Source organism: Eurosta solidaginis, chromosome 3 (genome assembly GCF_040869045.1).
Source record: "Eurosta solidaginis isolate ZX-2024a chromosome 3, ASM4086904v1, whole genome shotgun sequence".
Taxonomy (NCBI): domain Eukaryota; kingdom Metazoa; phylum Arthropoda; class Insecta; order Diptera; family Tephritidae; genus Eurosta; species Eurosta solidaginis.
In genome coordinates, this window is record NC_090321.1 from 4,183,903 (window position 1) to 4,201,664 (window position 17,762).

Genomic DNA, 17,762 nt, shown 5'->3' on the forward strand with positions numbered 1-17,762 from the left:
ATTATTAAATTTAAAATCAAAATAAATACAATTAAAGATTTGATATCAGATGCATACGCATGAGGATAAATACCTTGACTATGTATGTATATTTAGCCTTAAAGGACTAGACATGCCAATTTGTATGTTATATACACATACTTGAAATGTAAAAGTTAAATATAATATTTAAAAAGTGTCAGATTATTTTTATTTGTTCTTATTGAAAATTAGTATATTCATACATACATATGTATATTGGAGTTTTCTGTATTTTTCAACTTCGCAAGTAAACATGTTTTAGATGATTAATTTAGGGAAGTCGGTCTGTATTTCCCCGATGGTATAGCGCGCCTAGTATTTATTTATTTTTTATATATTTTAAATTTTAAATAAAAGCCTAATTTACACCGTACACCTAAATAAAAATGTAAATCTTAAGTACAGACGTTGAAGTATTGCGTCAAACGCTAAACGTTTATTGGTCAATTCTAACCTGCATATGTTTCAGGGTATTTTGAAGAAAGTTCGTGGTTTAAAACGAGAGATTTGTAAGAACAAATAGGTCTGTCCTTACGTATATTTAAGCATATTCATTTAAAACAATGCTATTCGACATATGCCCACAACAAAGTGAGCAGGTATAAGGAAGCTTCCATGTATACCCCTGCCTACCCTCCAATTGGGATGGTCTACTTTTTTTTTGAATTCAGTACCAAAGTAAATATGACCTGGATCTAAATCAAGTTTATATCAAAAGGAATGAATATATGTACATACTTTTTTTTCTTACTAATCACTCCTAGTGAACCTCCTTTTTGTACGGCATCATTTCGCTCACTTTAATGTACCTAGCTGTAAACTTATATAAATTAAATCATAATCCTAAGTAATAAGCCGTAATGAAAATGAATTATAAATAAATTTGTAATTGAAATGGGAATGCTGGCGTCGCCAATTATTTAGAAGGCATAAGGTAAGACAGGTAAGGGGCCACCGAAATTTTAGGTGCGTCGGTGGCCATGGATTTTGAGGGTGGGACAAGCACCGGGCGTCGCAACAACACCCGCGGCGCCCCTCTGTATATTCGGCCCTTTTATTTGTATTTTTATTTTTCAGCTTATTTTTTTTTCTCTCTTTGATTTTTCAGATTTAGTAACCGGTCGTTTCCGGTTCGATTAGTTTTTTGATCGTTAGTTAGTTACTTTTTTTTTGACAGTTTTTTTTGAATTTAAATTTTGAATGTTTAACGGTCTGTCCGTGGCATCCGGTTCGACCGGATGTTGTTTTAAATTGAATTTTAAGCGTTTTGAGTCGGTCTCTGCGCTTCTGTCAGTTTGTTTTGAATTTGACAGCTGCTCGTTTTGATAGGCATGATATGACCTTTTTTCTGTTTATGGCGCAGGAACAGTAAGGTAGGCAAGGACCCGCCCCAGCCGACAATGACTAGCCACTGTGCACCACTACATCATGCCGACCGCCTTCCTTACTGCTTCCATCGTAAATGCGTTTCCATAACAGATGGCGCCCAACGCCATTTGGTGCCCGAGGCGCTGTCGCGCTGGTCGTTTTGGTCAACTTGTGAAGTTGACCATCCCATCAGTCCGAGGTGTGCAGCCGCAGGAGCAGCCACCTGCGTTGCGGTGGGATGGTTGGACGGATCAAGTTGTCCAGAATGATCATCGATGACAGTTGCTGAGGGCGCCATAACAGATGGCGCCCAACGTGGCGCCTGAAGCGCTGACCGCGAGGGTCAGTCGGGTCAACCTGTGAGGTTGACCATCCCACCAGTCCGAGTGAGCAGCCACAGAGCTGCCACCTACGTTGCGGTGGGATGGTTAGACGGATCAGGTTGTCCGGGCTGGTCATCGGGGGCAGTAGCGGAGGGAGCCACGAGACTTTACGTCAAGTCTCCGGATTTTTTTTTCATTTCACCCGATGAGGCAGTGCTGCACGCACTTGATTTTTTTTTGTAGTTGGGATTTTGGTTTGCCGGATGTTTTGTCCGTTAGTCGGCCCTGGTAACAATATGTCCGCTAACTTGGGTTTTTTTTTGTAAAGTAGTTTTTTTTGTTTATTAGCCGAATTTGTGTTGTCCAGGGTGAATGTGTGTGCGCGTGTAGTGAGGACCCCAGCTCATCCCACGTCCCAGGTGGTAGCTTGGAATACCACCTGGATGGTGATGGGTTGAGCTGGGATTCAGAGTGGCACCCCTTCCTGTCCCACCAGACTGGGGGAGCGGTTTCGAAACCGCTCCACCCATTGCGGCGGAGGCAGGAGGGGTGTCCAGCGAGAATGGACGGGAGGCCTCAACACCCCCAACCAGTCCCAGGGGCAAGCCCCTGGAGACTGCCCCTGCGTTGCGGCTGGGCGTGTTGAGACCTACTCGTGGGTGCCTGGAACGGACCCTGGTGGCCCCAACCAATCTCGGAGGGGGGCCTTAAGACCCCCCCCCTCTCGATTGCGGTTGGGAGCACTAGGGCCAAGTATGAATGTGTTTGTATCAAATTTTTTTTTGCCTAGCCTACTGCCTTCTAATGATGGGATGTCAGCGTTCCCATCACCACCTACATTGTTCATATAAAATTTATATATAATAACCGTTTTCTTTTCAGCTTTTGAATTTTTTTTTTCTATTTTGGTGCGATCATTGATAAATGATTGCCTTAATTCTCGCACAATTTTTTTTATATATAGATATATAAACTTTTTTTTCCTCTTTTAACAAACCATCTTCCGGGAACAGAAGTTTTTTTTTTCTCCTCGAATACTAGGATTTGACAAAGAATTTTTTTTAACGGATTATGTCGCGTAACCAGTCCTACGGGCAAACGGGCCGGAACACTCCGTTCGAGAGTGCGGGCAGTTTACGAGGGAACCAGCACCGGGGCGGTGCTAATAGGGGGGCTTTTTCGAAAGCAAGGCGTCCTTTGGTGGTGCATACCCCAGTAGGAGGATCCTACGGAAATCCCGCGGGGACTCATATAGGCTCGGGCCCGAACGACGACCGCGACAAACTGGACATACCTGTAAGCACCAGCAATTTAAATGCATCGCTGCTAAACACACACAACATCTCGGGGATAATGACCAATGTGTTGAACTATGCACCAGATGGAGCGGGTGCCTTACCACCAAATCAAGAGGTTGGAAATTTTGGGGACGCTACCAGCGATCAGGCGAACCTCCTAGGAATGCAGGACGAAGCCACTCGTGGAGGCTCGTGGGTGGACGTGCTACACCAACTGTTCCAGGCTTCGCAGGAGGAAATGCGGAGAGAGATGGGCTCAATTAGAGCCAACATGGCCCAGCTCAACGCCGCTCTCGAATCCACGCAGCAAGCACACCAGCAACACAGGAACGCAAGCAGGATGGACCGTAACCCATTGCCATCGGTAGTACCGCCAATGTACCCGACTCCAAGCAGCATAGCAGTAAAACCGCAGGAGTGGAAAATCGCATTCGACGGCACTGGGAGTGTAAGCGATTTCCTCTTCAAATTAAACACCTTGTGTGAGCGCACACAATGCCCTGACGAACAAATAATGGCCAGTTTCCACTTATTCCTTTCTGGACGAGCCGAAGAATGGTACTGGCTATTTACCAAACAAAACCCAAATGCGACATATGCCTTTTTGTGCTACTCCTTAAAAAGAGAGTTTGGCACCTTGAAAACGGACCACGAGATCATGATGGAGATCTCCATGCGTAAGCAAAAGGCAAGTGAGTGTTATGACGTGTTTCACGCGGACATAATCTCCTTGAACGCGCGCTTAAGGGAGCCGATGTCAGAGCTTCTACTGATTGACATAATAAAAAGGAACGTCAACAGTAGCCTTAAGCTAATGCTTTTTAATGCGGACGTAAGGAACCTCCATGATCTGCGCGATGTAGCACGCCGAGGTGAACAAGTGCTGAAAGAGAGCAAGCTGCTGGGAGCCAATTACCCAGGACGGCATGTAAGCGAGGCACGCGTGACCACCCCGGACATGACGATGGAAGGCGAGAACGGCGAGATAGATCCGCAGATAGAGGCGCTGGAATATAGACGCAGCAGAAGACCGGACTACTCGGGAATCCAGTGCTGGAATTGCCAGGGAATGGGGCACTCCTATATATATTGCGAGGAACCCATAAAAAGTCCTTTTTGTTTTAAATGTGGGTATAAGGGTGTATTCACTCCTAAATGCCCTAGGGACCATCGCAGGCAGGGAAACCAGTACCCGAGCGAGAAGATGGGGGAACCTCGTTCGGCTTCATAGCTCCCACATCAGCCAGTGCTCGAGGCGTCGTCCCGTGCGCTGAACCAGAGGGCGAATCTCTGCATGGAGGTGGTGAGCTTCCGAGGTGCAGTAGTACCCTGGCAGAAGAGCCCTCCAAAGTAATAATAACTTACCCTGACAGTACAGACAGTTCTGAAGCCGAGAGTCAAACGTCTTCATCCGCGATGAGCGAGCCGAGTAGAATTCTGCGACGCCAGCATAGGGATGTCGCTTGCCAGACGCAACTTTCACCAGACCTAGAAGAAAGGGAACATGGGTACGAACGCATAAGACATACCATTTTTGAACACTACCCGGTATCGGAAAATATTTTGAAATGTAGGAAGAGATACCACAGGAGAGTACAGGAGCGTAGACTGCTGCAAGCCACCACGTTAACGCTTACTGAGGACGAAAGGCCTTTAGTAAAGGCTAAAATTAAAAATAGTTTTCTTGTAGGGTTGTTGGACTCGGGAGCCAACGTCTCCATCTTAGGGAAGAATGGATTAGAATTCCTAAAGGGTAACGGCTTCGAATATCAGCCCTTACATGCGTTCGTATATACCGCAGGCGGCAACAAGCAAAAAATTTTAGGCTCAGTATCCCTACCGGTCACTTTTAAAAATATCACAAAGATTATTCGTTTTTACCTTGTTCCCTCGTTGCTCCAAGAAGCATACTTCGGGGTCGATTTTTGGAGAGCATTTGCGTTAGCTCCCGAAATATTCCCGAGCGTAGAGTGCTTAGAGACTAGGCTTGAAAAGGAAGAGGAACTTAACCTCCATGAATTGTCACCAGAACAGAAATCAGAATTGCGAAAAGTCATCGAGACGTTTCCTTCGTACGAGAAGTTAGGCCTAGGGCAAACTAAATTAGTGGAGCATCACATCGACACCGGTGATGCTGTGCCTATAAAAAGCAAGCATTTTCCTCTTTCGCCGCCGAGGCAAGCCGAAGCTTTTAGAGAACTAGACAGGTTACTACAGTTAGGAGTTATAGAAGAATCCAACTCCCCGTGGTGTAGTCCTGCAGTACTGGTCCGGAAACCAGGCAAAGTCAGGCTGTGCATAGATTCGAGAAAGGTCAACGCGGTGACTAAGAAGGATTCGTACCCCCTGCCTCATATCAACGGCTTATTGAGCAGACTGAAAGATACGCATTTTATTAGTGGCATTGATCTGAAAGACGCGTTCTTCCAGATCAAATTGACAGAGTCCTCGAAGGAAAAAACAGCATTCGCAGTTCCGGGGAGGCCTCTGTACCACTTCAAGGTGATGCCATTTGGTCTGTGCAATGGACCGCAGACTATGAGTAGGCTGATGGACAAGGCGATCCCTTCGCGTCTGCGAGAGAACGTCTTTGTCTACCTGGACGATCTGATGGTATGTAGCACTAATTTTGAGGATCATCTAAAATTGCTAGCGGAAGTGGCGAACTGTTTGAGAGATGCAGGTCTGACAATAAATGTGGAAAAAAGTAAATTTTGTCAGAAGGAAATACGCTACTTAGGGTACTTGATAGGCAGCGGGTGTCTGAAAGTGGATCCGGGAAAAGTAGAAGCAATACAAAACTTCCCGATCCCTAAATCCCCTCGGCAAGTGCGTAGGTTTGTGGGCATGGCGAATTGGTACCGAGCGTTTATTACCAATTTTGCTGACTTGGCAGGTCCCTTGACCGACTGTCTCCGCAAGTCAGCAGGCCCGTTCAAGCTTACCCCTGAAGCTATAGAGGCATTTGAAAAACTAAAAGTAGCCTTGAGTTCGGCGCCTGTCTTGGCCCAACCTGACTTTTCCAAAGAATTCGTGATACAATGTGACGCTTCCAAAATAGGTGTTGGCGGAGTATTGTTTCAGGTCGATGATGATGGCGCTGAGCATCCAATCGCATTCGTGTCGAAAAAGCTGAATAATGCTCAACGCAATTATACAGTAACCGAGCTGGAATGTCTTGCAGCCATAATTAGCGTGAAGCGTTTCCGACCCTATGTCGAAGGATTACCTTTTCGGATTATTACGGACCACTCCAGTCTCAAGTGGTTGATGACACAAAAGGACTTGAGCGGGAGGTTGGCGAGATGGTCACTCTTACTGCAAAGATACGATTTTAGAATGGAACATCGTAAGGGCACCCTGAATGTAGTACCAGACGCGCTGTCGCGTTTTGACGTTGACGAGTTAACTTTCACTACCACACCCGGAGAAATAGACTTAGTCTCTCCCGAATTCGCCAGCAAGGAGTATTTAGACTTAATTCGGACCGTCACCGAAAACGAGGAATCACTTCCGGATTTACGAGTGGTAGACGGTGTAATTTTCAAAAGAGTTAAGTTTCGTAAGGGGATGGAAGGGGAAGAAGACTCGCTGTGGCGTTTATGGTTGCCAAAAGGGTTGACTAAGGAAGCAGTGAGATTAGCACATGACGCTAACCGGAGTTACCATGGCGGATGGCAGAAAACCTTAGAACGTGTTAGGCAGAAGTACTTCTGGCCGCAGCAGGCTAAGGACGTCAGGGACTACGTCCAGCGTTGTGACACCTGCAAAACGGTAAAACCCACCAATCAGCAGTCGAGACCACCTATAGGGAGTGCCTTTGAATCCGAAAGGCCATTTCAGCGGTTGTATTGCGACTTTCTAGGGCCGTATCCGAGATCTAAGCGGCGAAATCAATTTCTTTTCATAGTACTAGACCATTTTTCAAAATACGTTTGGCTAAAGCCCATGCAGAGAGCTACCACTGTTAACGTTATAAATTACTTCGCTTCAGAAATTTTTCCAGCTGTAGGGGTCCCTGAGTTTATTCACAGTGACAATGGTAAACAGTTTATCTCGAAGGAAATGAACCAAATTTTTGCAAACTACGGGGTGACGCACGTGAGGACGGGGCTATATTCTCCCCAAGCGAACGCATCTGAACGCGTCAACAGAGAAATTGTTTCTAAGATTAGGATTTTCCTGAAGGATAAACCTGACCACACTAATTGGGATAAGCATATACCCGAAATTTTATCAGTTTTGAGAAGTGATTTTCATACAGCGATTCAGTGTTCTCCATACTTTGCATTATATGGCCAAAACATGGTCCAGCATGCCTCAACGTACAGCATTTTAGGGAAACTCGGCAGCCTTCGAGAAGACCAGGTTACGGTAGTAAGCCGAGCTGACAAGTTGACTAATATTCGTGAGCAGATCCGTAGAAATTTAGATCATGCCAAGGATAGGGGAGTAACCACCTATAACAAGCGCTCTAGACAAGTCAACTATAAGGAAGGTCAGGAAGTTTTCCGAAGAAATTTTGCCTTAAGTAACTTTAAACAAGGCATTAACGCCAAATTCCTACCCAAATACCTGAAGTGTCGCGTGCTTCGAAAAATAGGCAATGCATTGTATGATCTCGAGGACCTAAACGGGAAATTGATATGTCGCTTCCATGCTTCGGATATTCGTCCGCAATGAACCAACAAGGGCGTTTCTTTTACCAATTTACAATTTGATTTTTTTTCTATACCCACCAATTGGACCTTTTTTGTCTGGGCGTTTTGGCGGTCGGGGACATCTCGCCCAGTATTCTCCCCGAGCAGTGACCTCATAGGTTGTTCACACGCGTACTCACCGAGGACCGTGAACACCCTGGCAGTCCACGCTTAGGTCGGACTAGCCTTTCGGAGTTTGGACGAGTTCTCCAGATCAAAATGTCTACACCTTTTTTTTGTCTTGCATTCCAATGGGAGCGATAACCTCTAGGAATCATCTTTTGGAGTTTTGACGAGTTCTCCATAACAAATGTCTAATTGCCGCAAAGCCCGTATAACTAGGAAACAGAAATTACTCCCAACTTGACTTAATTTTTTTTTGATAGACCTATGTTGCCCGGCTAGCTTCGTAGTAGGACTTTGAGACTCTTATCTCAGGGGTGAGTCGTGCCCCACGTTGCTTGTCGTCGGAGATCCCTGGCAGTAGCTTCCCACAGAGGATCCGGGTTCCTGTTCGCTTCATCGTCGGGCCTTCTAAGCGAAGCAGGTTTGTTACGGTCTGCTGCTGCGGTCTACGGCCATGATCCCCTTGGGAGCGTGTTCACGCGAACACACCTAGCGATGTGGTGAAAGTGGCGATAGAAAGAAAAATATCGAAAGGAAGGGAACAGACAGACCGGCCATGAGGAAGAAAAATTTTTCTCTTCTAGCATGAGTTTCCGCCCGATAGACACCAGAAAAGTGATATTTGCTATATCTTTGCAGAAAAAGTAAAAAAAAATATTACCGAAGTTACAGAAAGATATCGGCAACGTTATCAATCAATCTGCAGGAAAATAAAAGTGATCAAAAAGGACAACATTTGGCAATAGTTTTATAATACATTTCTTTACTATTAACTATAAAAAGCAGAGCTTCCATTTTATGTTCAATCAATCATACCTTACTAAGTATAAAATATACGAATTTTGCTGAACGCATTAAAAACAGCGAGGAGTCTCACTACAATTGAAAAATTTGTTCACACATTTGCAAGCGGTTATGTGTACATGAATGTGGATGCAGTAGAATTACAACCACCGGTGGCAAACACTTTATATGCTCATGGGCCCGTTGAACCGGCAACAACAACAAACCGGGGAAATTTTTTTAAATTAATTGCAACTTTATAAAATCGATTTTGTATTGAATACGTAAAACGGTCTTTGGCAACATGAACGTATTGGCACAAATAACAAATGGTAAGATTCAACAACAACAGCCAATGAATTGAATCGGCAGTATCAGCAACATCAACAACAGCAAGTTCAACCGCAGCAGCAAAGGCCGCTACCTATAGGCCCAACGAAATAAGCCGGGCACACCCAGAGCCGGCCACCTCAACCAGAACAACTACCGCAATAACCACATAAAGGGGTGAGTCCGTTCCAAAGCCCCTTGAGTGGTGCTTACATACACTCCTAGGTACACGTACATAAGGGTGGGCACACGAAACATGATATACGACACTAACACTATTTACATCTAATCGCCACCCATTTACACGTATGATTAGCTACCTAAATTGGGTATAGTTATATGCATATATAGACATATACCCAATTAGAGTGCGCGTTGAGTGCAGCCACCTAGAAAATATACCAAGGTGCGTAGTGAGTAGGGGTATATGTATATATAAGCATATGACCACTTAGGTTGCACATATGTATGCAACACCCCCTTGTGAAATACTTGCCTAAGTTTAGTCAGCTGGAGAATGCCAGCCGTTGTATTACGTTTGAATTCCACCACCATTGTACCTTTGCGTTAAATACGCAAAACTAATGCTATGCTTTGTGTTAACCCTAAATAAAATTTCGCATATGTCCTGGCTATGCCAATTTCGTATAGAATTTTCTGACTAAGATTAGGTAAGGTTTGCATTAACGAAAGACAACCAAGAAGGCATACCCAATTTGGAAATTTCGGATTATTAAATTTAAAATCAAAATAAATACAATTAAAGATTTGATATCAGATGCATACGCATGAGGATAAATACCTTGACTATGTATGTATATTTAGCCTTAAAGGACTAGACATGCCAATTTGTATGTTATATACACATACTTGAAATGTAAAAGTTAAATATAATATTTAAAAAGTGTCAGATTATTTTTATTTGTTCTTATTGAAAATTAGTATATTCATACATACATATGTATATTGGAGTTTTCTGTATTTTTCAACTTCGCAAGTAAACATGTTTTAGATGATTAATTTAGGGAAGTCGGTCTGTATTTCCCCGATGGTATAGCGCGCCTAGTATTTATTTATTTTTTATATATTTTAAATTTTAAATAAAAGCCTAATTTACACCGTACACCTAAATAAAAATGTAAATCTTAAGTACAGACGTTGAAGTATTGCGTCAAACGCTAAACGTTTATTGGTCAATTCTAACCTGCATATGTTTCAGGGTATTTTGAAGAAAGTTCGTGGTTTAAAACGAGAGATTTGTAAGAACAAATAGGTCTGTCCTTACGTATATTTAAGCATATTCATTTAAAACAATGCTATTCGACATATGCCCACAACAAAGTGAGCAGGTATAAGGAAGCTTCCATGTATACCCCTGCCTACCCTCCAATTGGGATGGTCTACTTTTTTTTTGAATTCAGTACCAAAGTAAATATGACCTGGATCTAAATCAAGTTTATATCAAAAGGAATGAATATATGTACATACTTTTTTTTCTTACTAATCACTCCTAGTGAACCTCCTTTTTGTACGGCATCATTTCGCTCACTTTAATGTACCTAGCTGTAAACTTATATAAATTAAATCATAATCCTAAGTAATAAGCCGTAATGAAAATGAATTATAAATAAATTTGTAATTGAAATGGGAATGCTGGCGTCGCCAATTATTTAGAAGGCATAAGGTAAGACAGGTAAGGGGCCACCGAAATTTTAGGTGCGTCGGTGGCCATGGATTTTGAGGGTGGGACAAGCACCGGGCGTCGCAACAACACCCGCGGCGCCCCTCTGTATATTCGGCCCTTTTATTTGTATTTTTATTTTTCAGCTTATTTTTTTTTCTCTCTTTGATTTTTCAGATTTAGTAACCGGTCGTTTCCGGTTCGATTAGTTTTTTGATCGTTAGTTAGTTACTTTTTTTTTGACAGTTTTTTTTGAATTTAAATTTTGAATGTTTAACGGTCTGTCCGTGGCATCCGGTTCGACCGGATGTTGTTTTAAATTGAATTTTAAGCGTTTTGAGTCGGTCTCTGCGCTTCTGTCAGTTTGTTTTGAATTTGACAGCTGCTCGTTTTGATAGGCATGATATGACCTTTTTTCTGTTTATGGCGCAGGAACAGTAAGGTAGGCAAGGACCCGCCCCAGCCGACAATGACTAGCCACTGTGCACCACTACATCATGCCGACCGCCTTCCTTACTGCTTCCATCGTAAATGCGTTTCCATAACACATTGACACTTAATATTGTGCTATCCTACAAAATGACACCTAACCGCCTCCCCCCTTTTGCAGGCGTTTGGCACGCGTTCGTAATTAGCTCGCTAGTAGGGATTCTGAGTTAGTCGCTGCATCTGATATATCTAGTTCAGATTTAAGCGCTGTTGGTACAAATTCGGCTGCCAACTCTCACGTTGTGCATCCGACTAGCATCAGTTCTGGGGTACTCATCAAGCCTGTAGTGCGAAACTACCGTTTTGTGTGACCGTCCCTCATCTGCAGGGTTATTGTAGCTCTGAGCTCCATTTATCAGGGTGAACAACAAGCAAAATAATTCATTTGTCACTCCAATAAAATATCTTTAAATATTACATTTAATGACCGACAAAAAAAAAGATATCCATCTCCTAAGCCCAAAATAGGTGTGTCGTTGAAAAAAATAATGAGTCAGCAGCATTTCGAAATGATAGCCGAGGTATTCCTCGCGTTCCAATGAACCATGATTCAGAAACCGATAAAAATTTAACATGCATCCTCGTGTTCCAATGGCACATGAATCAGACATGTTGTTGCATTTGCATGTTAAATTTCTATCCTTATCTGGATTACGCTTCATTGGAACGAACCAATTGTTACATTTGCCGTCTTCCGGTGAGTTTTACAGCTCCGGCTAACGCACAATTCTCACGGGAATGCTCTGGCTCATTGAGAGACTTGAGAAGCAGATGTCTTGAAATTTTCGCACACGTGAAATATCATAGGCAGATGCCGCCGCTGTTTTTCATTTAATTCATACGGCGAAAGGCTAAGCAGCGACATCTATTTTTGAAAAAGTAGGTTTATTAAAGGCAGCGTTGCCAAACTCAAAAGAAGTAATTAGCAAATTATCTGGCTCACAAATTGAACCAGACTTCTATCTAGATTTATCTGGCTCAAATCGTTGTTGTTGCATTTACATGCAAAATTATTTATCTGGCTCAGGATTTTGCCACCGGATGATGTCAATTGTGACCTAGCAGTGGATATAAAATTATCTATTTTTGGCAAAAACAATTTTTTGTTTTCGAATCAGTCTAATGTACGTATTTGTGCACAAATAATATACTAACATACCTCTACGTTTATACAGTGTAGATTATAAGCACTAAATGTTTCTCTTGAATATTCTGCTCTTGCTCTCATTTTTCTTTTGTTTTTTTTCTAAAATATGAAAAGCTTTACACGCCTTCGGTTTTATACCGCATTTGGCGCAAATAATGTAAATGGTCCTGTGGCGCAATGGATAACGCGTCTGACTACGGATCAGAAGATTCCAGGTTCGACTCCTGGCAGGATCGTAGTAAAATTTTTTAATTCAAAATAATAAAATTTGGAATATAAATAATTTTTTTTATATAAACTCCGATTATACAAGGTACAAGGCAAACTTTTTTTCAACTTTTCAGGGAATAGCTTCATCAAGAAACTCTGTTAAAAACAAGAAACTCCTTTAGCGCTTGTAGCGGACAATGTTTCTTTTCTGAGAATGATTTTTTTTCAATTCAGAACCGTCAACCATTAAAGAAGTTGTGAAAGTCATACCTATACGTGTAAATGGTTTAGCTTTATCAAAATGGTCCAGCACAAGCATTTCTGTACAACATTCCTTGAGTGCTAGCGTTTATAGAATTTCTCAGGTACTAGTAACACCATTCGTATGACTGGCTTTGGCACCGGGCCATAGATGGAAACGAGCAAGCGGAAGGCCCCCAGCGGGTTAGGGGGTCAGAATATTCCCGCGGTAGGTATGCCTGTCATAAGAGGCGATTAAAATACCAAATATATTCAAGGGGCTGTATAGCGCAACCCTTTCAGCTTGCCAGCCCAATATATAGCGTCTCCAACCCCAATTTTCAACCTCACCTACCTGTGGCGAATCCTGTTCATTAACAGACGAGGCTCTGGCGACCCCAAGCTCCTCATGGAACTTGGGGGTGGGGAGGGAGGTATGGCCTGAAGGTTTAATCTGGCCATATAAATCGTTCCCGAGATGGTCGGGCTAGCATCTTAATGGTGCTGTGTTGCCCGAGCGTACCGGATCTGTATCCGGCAAAGGACCATCACATCGATAACACTCCCCAAAGCCTTCGGGGAGTAACCTTATCGCTACAGCAACAGCAAGCGGACGGCCGCCAGCGGGTGAGGGGATTAGAATATACCCGCGGTAGGTATGCCTGTCGTAAGAGGCGACTAAAATACCAAATATATTCAAGGGATTGTGTAACGCAATCTCTTCAGGTTGCCAGCGCAATATATAGCTTCTCCATACCCAATTAGCAACCTCACCTATCCATGGCGAATCCTGTCTCATTAACAGCCGAGGCTGTAGTGACCCCGAGCTCCTCATGGATCTACGGGGTGGAGGGCGGAATGGCAAAGAAGGACAAGTGTGGCCATAACAAATCGTTCCCAAGATGGTCGGGCTTGGTACCGGAACGTACCGGATCTGCATTCGGCAAAGGACCATCAACGTCGATAACAATCCACAAGGCATTCAGGAAGTGTCCTTATCGCTACAACAACAACATCAGCAAGCGGACGAGCTGGCCAGAAAGGCAGAGGCTGAAAGGCCCACAAGGCCCAATCCCATCATGACGATAGGGTCTCACATAATAAGATAATAGTTAAGGCCGGAAGAGGCATCAGAATACAACAGTGGTATGAAAGTCTTGTACTGCGGTAGGCAAAGGCACTGATAGATGGATGTAACACAAAGCCGTATAAAGCCATAATTTACCTCACAAAAAGCAGCCTTATGCCAGGGCCCGTATTCGTAGTGTGACGAATATTCAGATAACCAACGAGGATAAATAAATAAGAGCCACCAGTCTGCTACGAGTGGCGAGTAACGCGCTGGATATCATAAAAATTGATTTCTAATGTTTTCTGTGAGGGACATTTGTAATTGTCTCGCAGTTATACATGCCGTGTAGGCACCTTATGCAAATGTTATTTTTGGAAAGAAAATTAATTAATTAACTGAATAAAGTTGGAAAAATAAACACAAATACCCCACGAAAGGTATAGAAGACATTTATGCACATCTAGCCCATAAAAAACCTGGGAGTACCCTAACGAATAACATTACGCAAAGTAACGAGTGACGTTTCTTATTATATTTATCCTTTTTGACATAACTAAATAAATGCACAACAACAAAAACCTTAAAGCAAGCTACATAAACACATTAATCATGATTTACACACATACATACTCACAAACGCATGTCATCATCAGCCGAAGTAGTACGCACATGTACACACGCATATGGTTACACCTACAAATTCACGCGCGTATGGCTGGTGACCAGGTAGAGGATTCTAGAAGAAGAAACGTCTAGACATTTGGGCAGAGAGTATAAAAGCAGCACAAGCTGAGTAGTAAGTAATCAGTTTGATTTAAGCACGCTATTGGTTGCGAAGTATAAGTGTTATTGTGAAGTACTCAAATAAAGACCATTTTGCGTTATTAAATATTGGAGTTATTTCTTTGACAATTTAGCGATATGAACGTTAGCAGAAATAAAATAAGCGGAGTTTCCCAGAAATCTTTAAAGTAGTCTTAAATGTCTTGTATAGACGGTGGATTTGCAAAAACCAAAACCACATTGAACCTTAGCAACCCTATCAGCTGCTCGTGTTTAGAGGGTTTTTGGCATAAGTTTGTTAACTTCTTTTTGACAGGCACTCGCTTAAGTTAGCATAACGGAAAAATCTGGGTTGCCATTGTGGTTTCGGTTGAAAACAGTCAATTAGGGTTCTGTGCAGCGACGTAAAAGGGGGTCAGAATATTCCCGCGGTAGGTTTGCCTGTCGTAAGAGGCGACTAAAATACCAGATTCAAGGGGCTGTGTAGCGAAACCCTTCAGGTTGCCAGCGCTATATATAGCTTCTCCAAACCCAATTGTCAACCTCACCTATCCGCGGCGAATCCTGTTTCACTAACAGACGAGGCTCTGGCGACCCCAGGCTCCTCATGGTACTTGGGGGTGAGGAGGGAGGGGATGGCCTGATGGTTTAATGTGGCCACATAAATCGGTCCCGAGATGGTCGGGCTAGCACCTTAATGGTGCTGCGGTAGCGGAGCGTACCGGATCTGTATCCGGCAAAGGACCATTACATCGATAACACTCCCCAAAGCCTTCGGGGAGCAACCTTATCGCTACAACAACAACAACAACATTCAAACAGGGTTTATGTAGTCACAAAAGTGTTACACCTGTTACACAGCATTTTAATTTTTTTCATTGCAAAAATTGTTCAGAGTTATTTCATTGAAAATTTAATTTATTATATGAGGTTACTCCTCTAAGTGTAAAAAGCATAGAAAATGTAGATTTTTTCAAATTATTGTGAAAAACTTTTTAAACACAAGAACAAAGTATATCGGTAAAATATTTTCTATCATTTCTGAATTTCTGTACCCAATTTCATTATATTTGTGTAATACAATAATCTGGTAACAGCATTTTAAATGAAAAAACAACAATGTTACACGTGTGGCGCTTTATATTTTGTTAAGTTTTTCTAGACTTTTTTGACTCTAATTTAAATAAATTTCGCTATGCCCGTATGTTTCCGCATCGTTGGAGGCTAAAAGTCCTCTATTATTTATATTTAGGTGGAAAAATATGCAACTATTTCAACTGTAAATATTACAAAGTTTTTTAAACTATCAAATGCAACTCAGCTTAAAGTACTATTACGTACCAAAAATGCAACTCTGGACTTGAGATTTGCATCAGCTGAGTGAGGCTGTTTGTAATTTTGACGCTTATCGCTTAGTTGACACTCTTGGTACTGTACACTATGGGTTTTTGCTCATTATCAAATATATAGGTGCATGATCAAAAAATTTTTTATAAAATACTTTTTTCGAGGATGTTGACGGCTAAGATTGGTAAAGTGGGCAAAGTGCTTATATGTGGCATGAAAGGTGTTGGGAAAACAGCGCTGTTGGAACAATTGATTTATGGCAATGTTAATATGGACACAGTGAGTGTTTTGATGCTTATCAAACATATATTAATTATTCAATTTCAGGAAATTCATCCCACTATAGAGGATATATATGTGGCTAGCGTAGACACCGGACGCGGTGGTGCACGTGAAACTCTACGCATCTATGACACTGCTGGTCTGCAAGGTAAAGGCCAACTTCCGCGTCACTATCTTTACTTCCCCGATGGTTATGTGCTCGTATATGATCCCACAGATCCCAGCAGCTTGGATATGTTGGCCGATATCAAAATAGATATTGATCGTAATAAGGAGAAAAAAGATAACGTTGCAATAATTGTTTTAGCAAATATGCGTGCGCGCAACAGGCGTGAATCACCAGCATCACCCCCAACACAAGTCACACCACCGCAACTTCAACAGCAACAACTGGATCCAGTTGAATCAGTTTTAAATCGAGCGAATAGTTGGTGTGCACGCGAACGCATTAAACATTATACGGTAAATGCTATGGAACGTCCATCATTGTATGAACCATTTATTACATTGTGTGCACGTTTAACTCCACCACCAACAAAAAGTAGTTTCCCACAATTGCGCCAGGTGATGCAGAAAACACAAAAAAGTGACAGCTAGGACGTGGAATCGGATAGAGGGGGTGGTGCTAACAATATGCTATGGTGTATAGCTGGATGTCAGCGTGTCGGCAACAGCAGTGGTGGTGGTGCCAGCCACGTTGGGTAGTAGTTTCAAAGACTTAAACATGCTAAATGAGCGTCCTTTTAAGTATTAATAAATTTTTTTTAATTAGTCACTGTAGAGACCGGCATTGGTGTTTGTGTGTGTGCGAGAGGCAACGATGTTAAAGTAACGAGCAGTTTGTAGTTAGTTGAATATCGAACGTTATACTAATTTCACACAGACGGCTTATTGAATAATAAAGGCAATTTTCTACATTAAGGCGCTTATTGAGCTCAATCTTCCCTACAAAATTCGAATCTATTATTATTTCATTAGTAGCTAATCGAATCCCTACTGACATTTGTCCATCGAATTTACATGTACATGGATTTTTGTTTGTTTGTAGGTATGCCACCATGCTCCCACCTTGTATCGTTCCGCCATGATTGTCTCATCCTTCATACTAATCGAGCAGTTACTTCTGTGTGAAAGCAAAAAATTTACGATTTCATTAGCAGGTGAAATGAGATCATTAAGTTTCTGTGTGAAAACAGTATTAACCTGTAAAGTGACATTGTAGTTCAGCTAAATAAAGCTGGAGACATTGGTGCTTTATCGGTAACCGTATCGGTAACCTTTTAACAGCTGATTCGACCAACCTTATGAGAATCAATGCAATCGATTATTGGGGGCGCTAAGGTCGTAACCGTATCGTAGCCAACCAATTGGGTTTTGGTCTACCGATGTAACGATAAACAGCTGATTACGTTAGGGATACGGATACAGCGATACGACATACGGTACCAATGACTCCGGCTTAAAATACCATTTTATCATAGTAAAGCATTCCCAAATAATCACTGTATTATTACATAACAATTCAGGTGTAACCAAAGAGGTGAGTTATTACAGTCACTTTT

General features: G+C 42.4%; 1 protein-coding gene and 1 non-coding gene across 3 annotated transcripts; both read left to right on the forward strand.

Annotated features, from left to right (window-relative positions):
* The first annotated feature begins 12,429 nt into the window (after window positions 1-12,429).
* On the forward strand, window positions 12,430-12,502 carry TRNAR-ACG (transfer RNA arginine (anticodon ACG)). Its single transcript has one exon. It is a non-coding gene; the product is annotated as a tRNA-Arg (tRNA).
* Window positions 12,503-16,026: 3,524 nt separating this feature from the next.
* Window positions 16,027-17,078, forward strand: kappaB-Ras (NFKB inhibitor interacting Ras like 1). 2 transcript variants are annotated; one of them, XM_067777276.1, is made up of 3 exons: window positions 16,027-16,197; window positions 16,246-16,348; window positions 16,418-17,078. In XM_067777276.1, the coding sequence occupies exons 1-3, from the start codon at window positions 16,084-16,086 to the stop codon at window positions 16,795-16,797; spliced, it is 597 nt and encodes a 198-aa protein (XP_067633377.1). In that variant the 5' UTR covers window positions 16,027-16,083; the 3' UTR covers window positions 16,798-17,078. The 2 variants fall into 2 exon arrangements, with proteins under 2 accessions (XP_067633377.1, XP_067633376.1); XM_067777275.1 differs by having other exon boundaries at window positions 16,032-16,197; window positions 16,246-17,071.
* Window positions 17,079-17,762: the final 684 nt, after the last annotated feature.

What these genes read in the sequence shown, in the direction of transcription:
- kappaB-Ras (XM_067777275.1), top strand. Translation starts at nt 16,084, where the DNA reads ATGTTGACGGCTAAGATTGGTAAAGTGGGCAAAGTGCTTATATGTGGC. An exon ending in GCAATGTTAATATGGACACA is followed by an intron (nt 16,198 to 16,245) that starts GTGAGTGTTTTG and finishes ATTCAATTTCAG; the next exon opens with GAAATTCATCCCACTATAGA.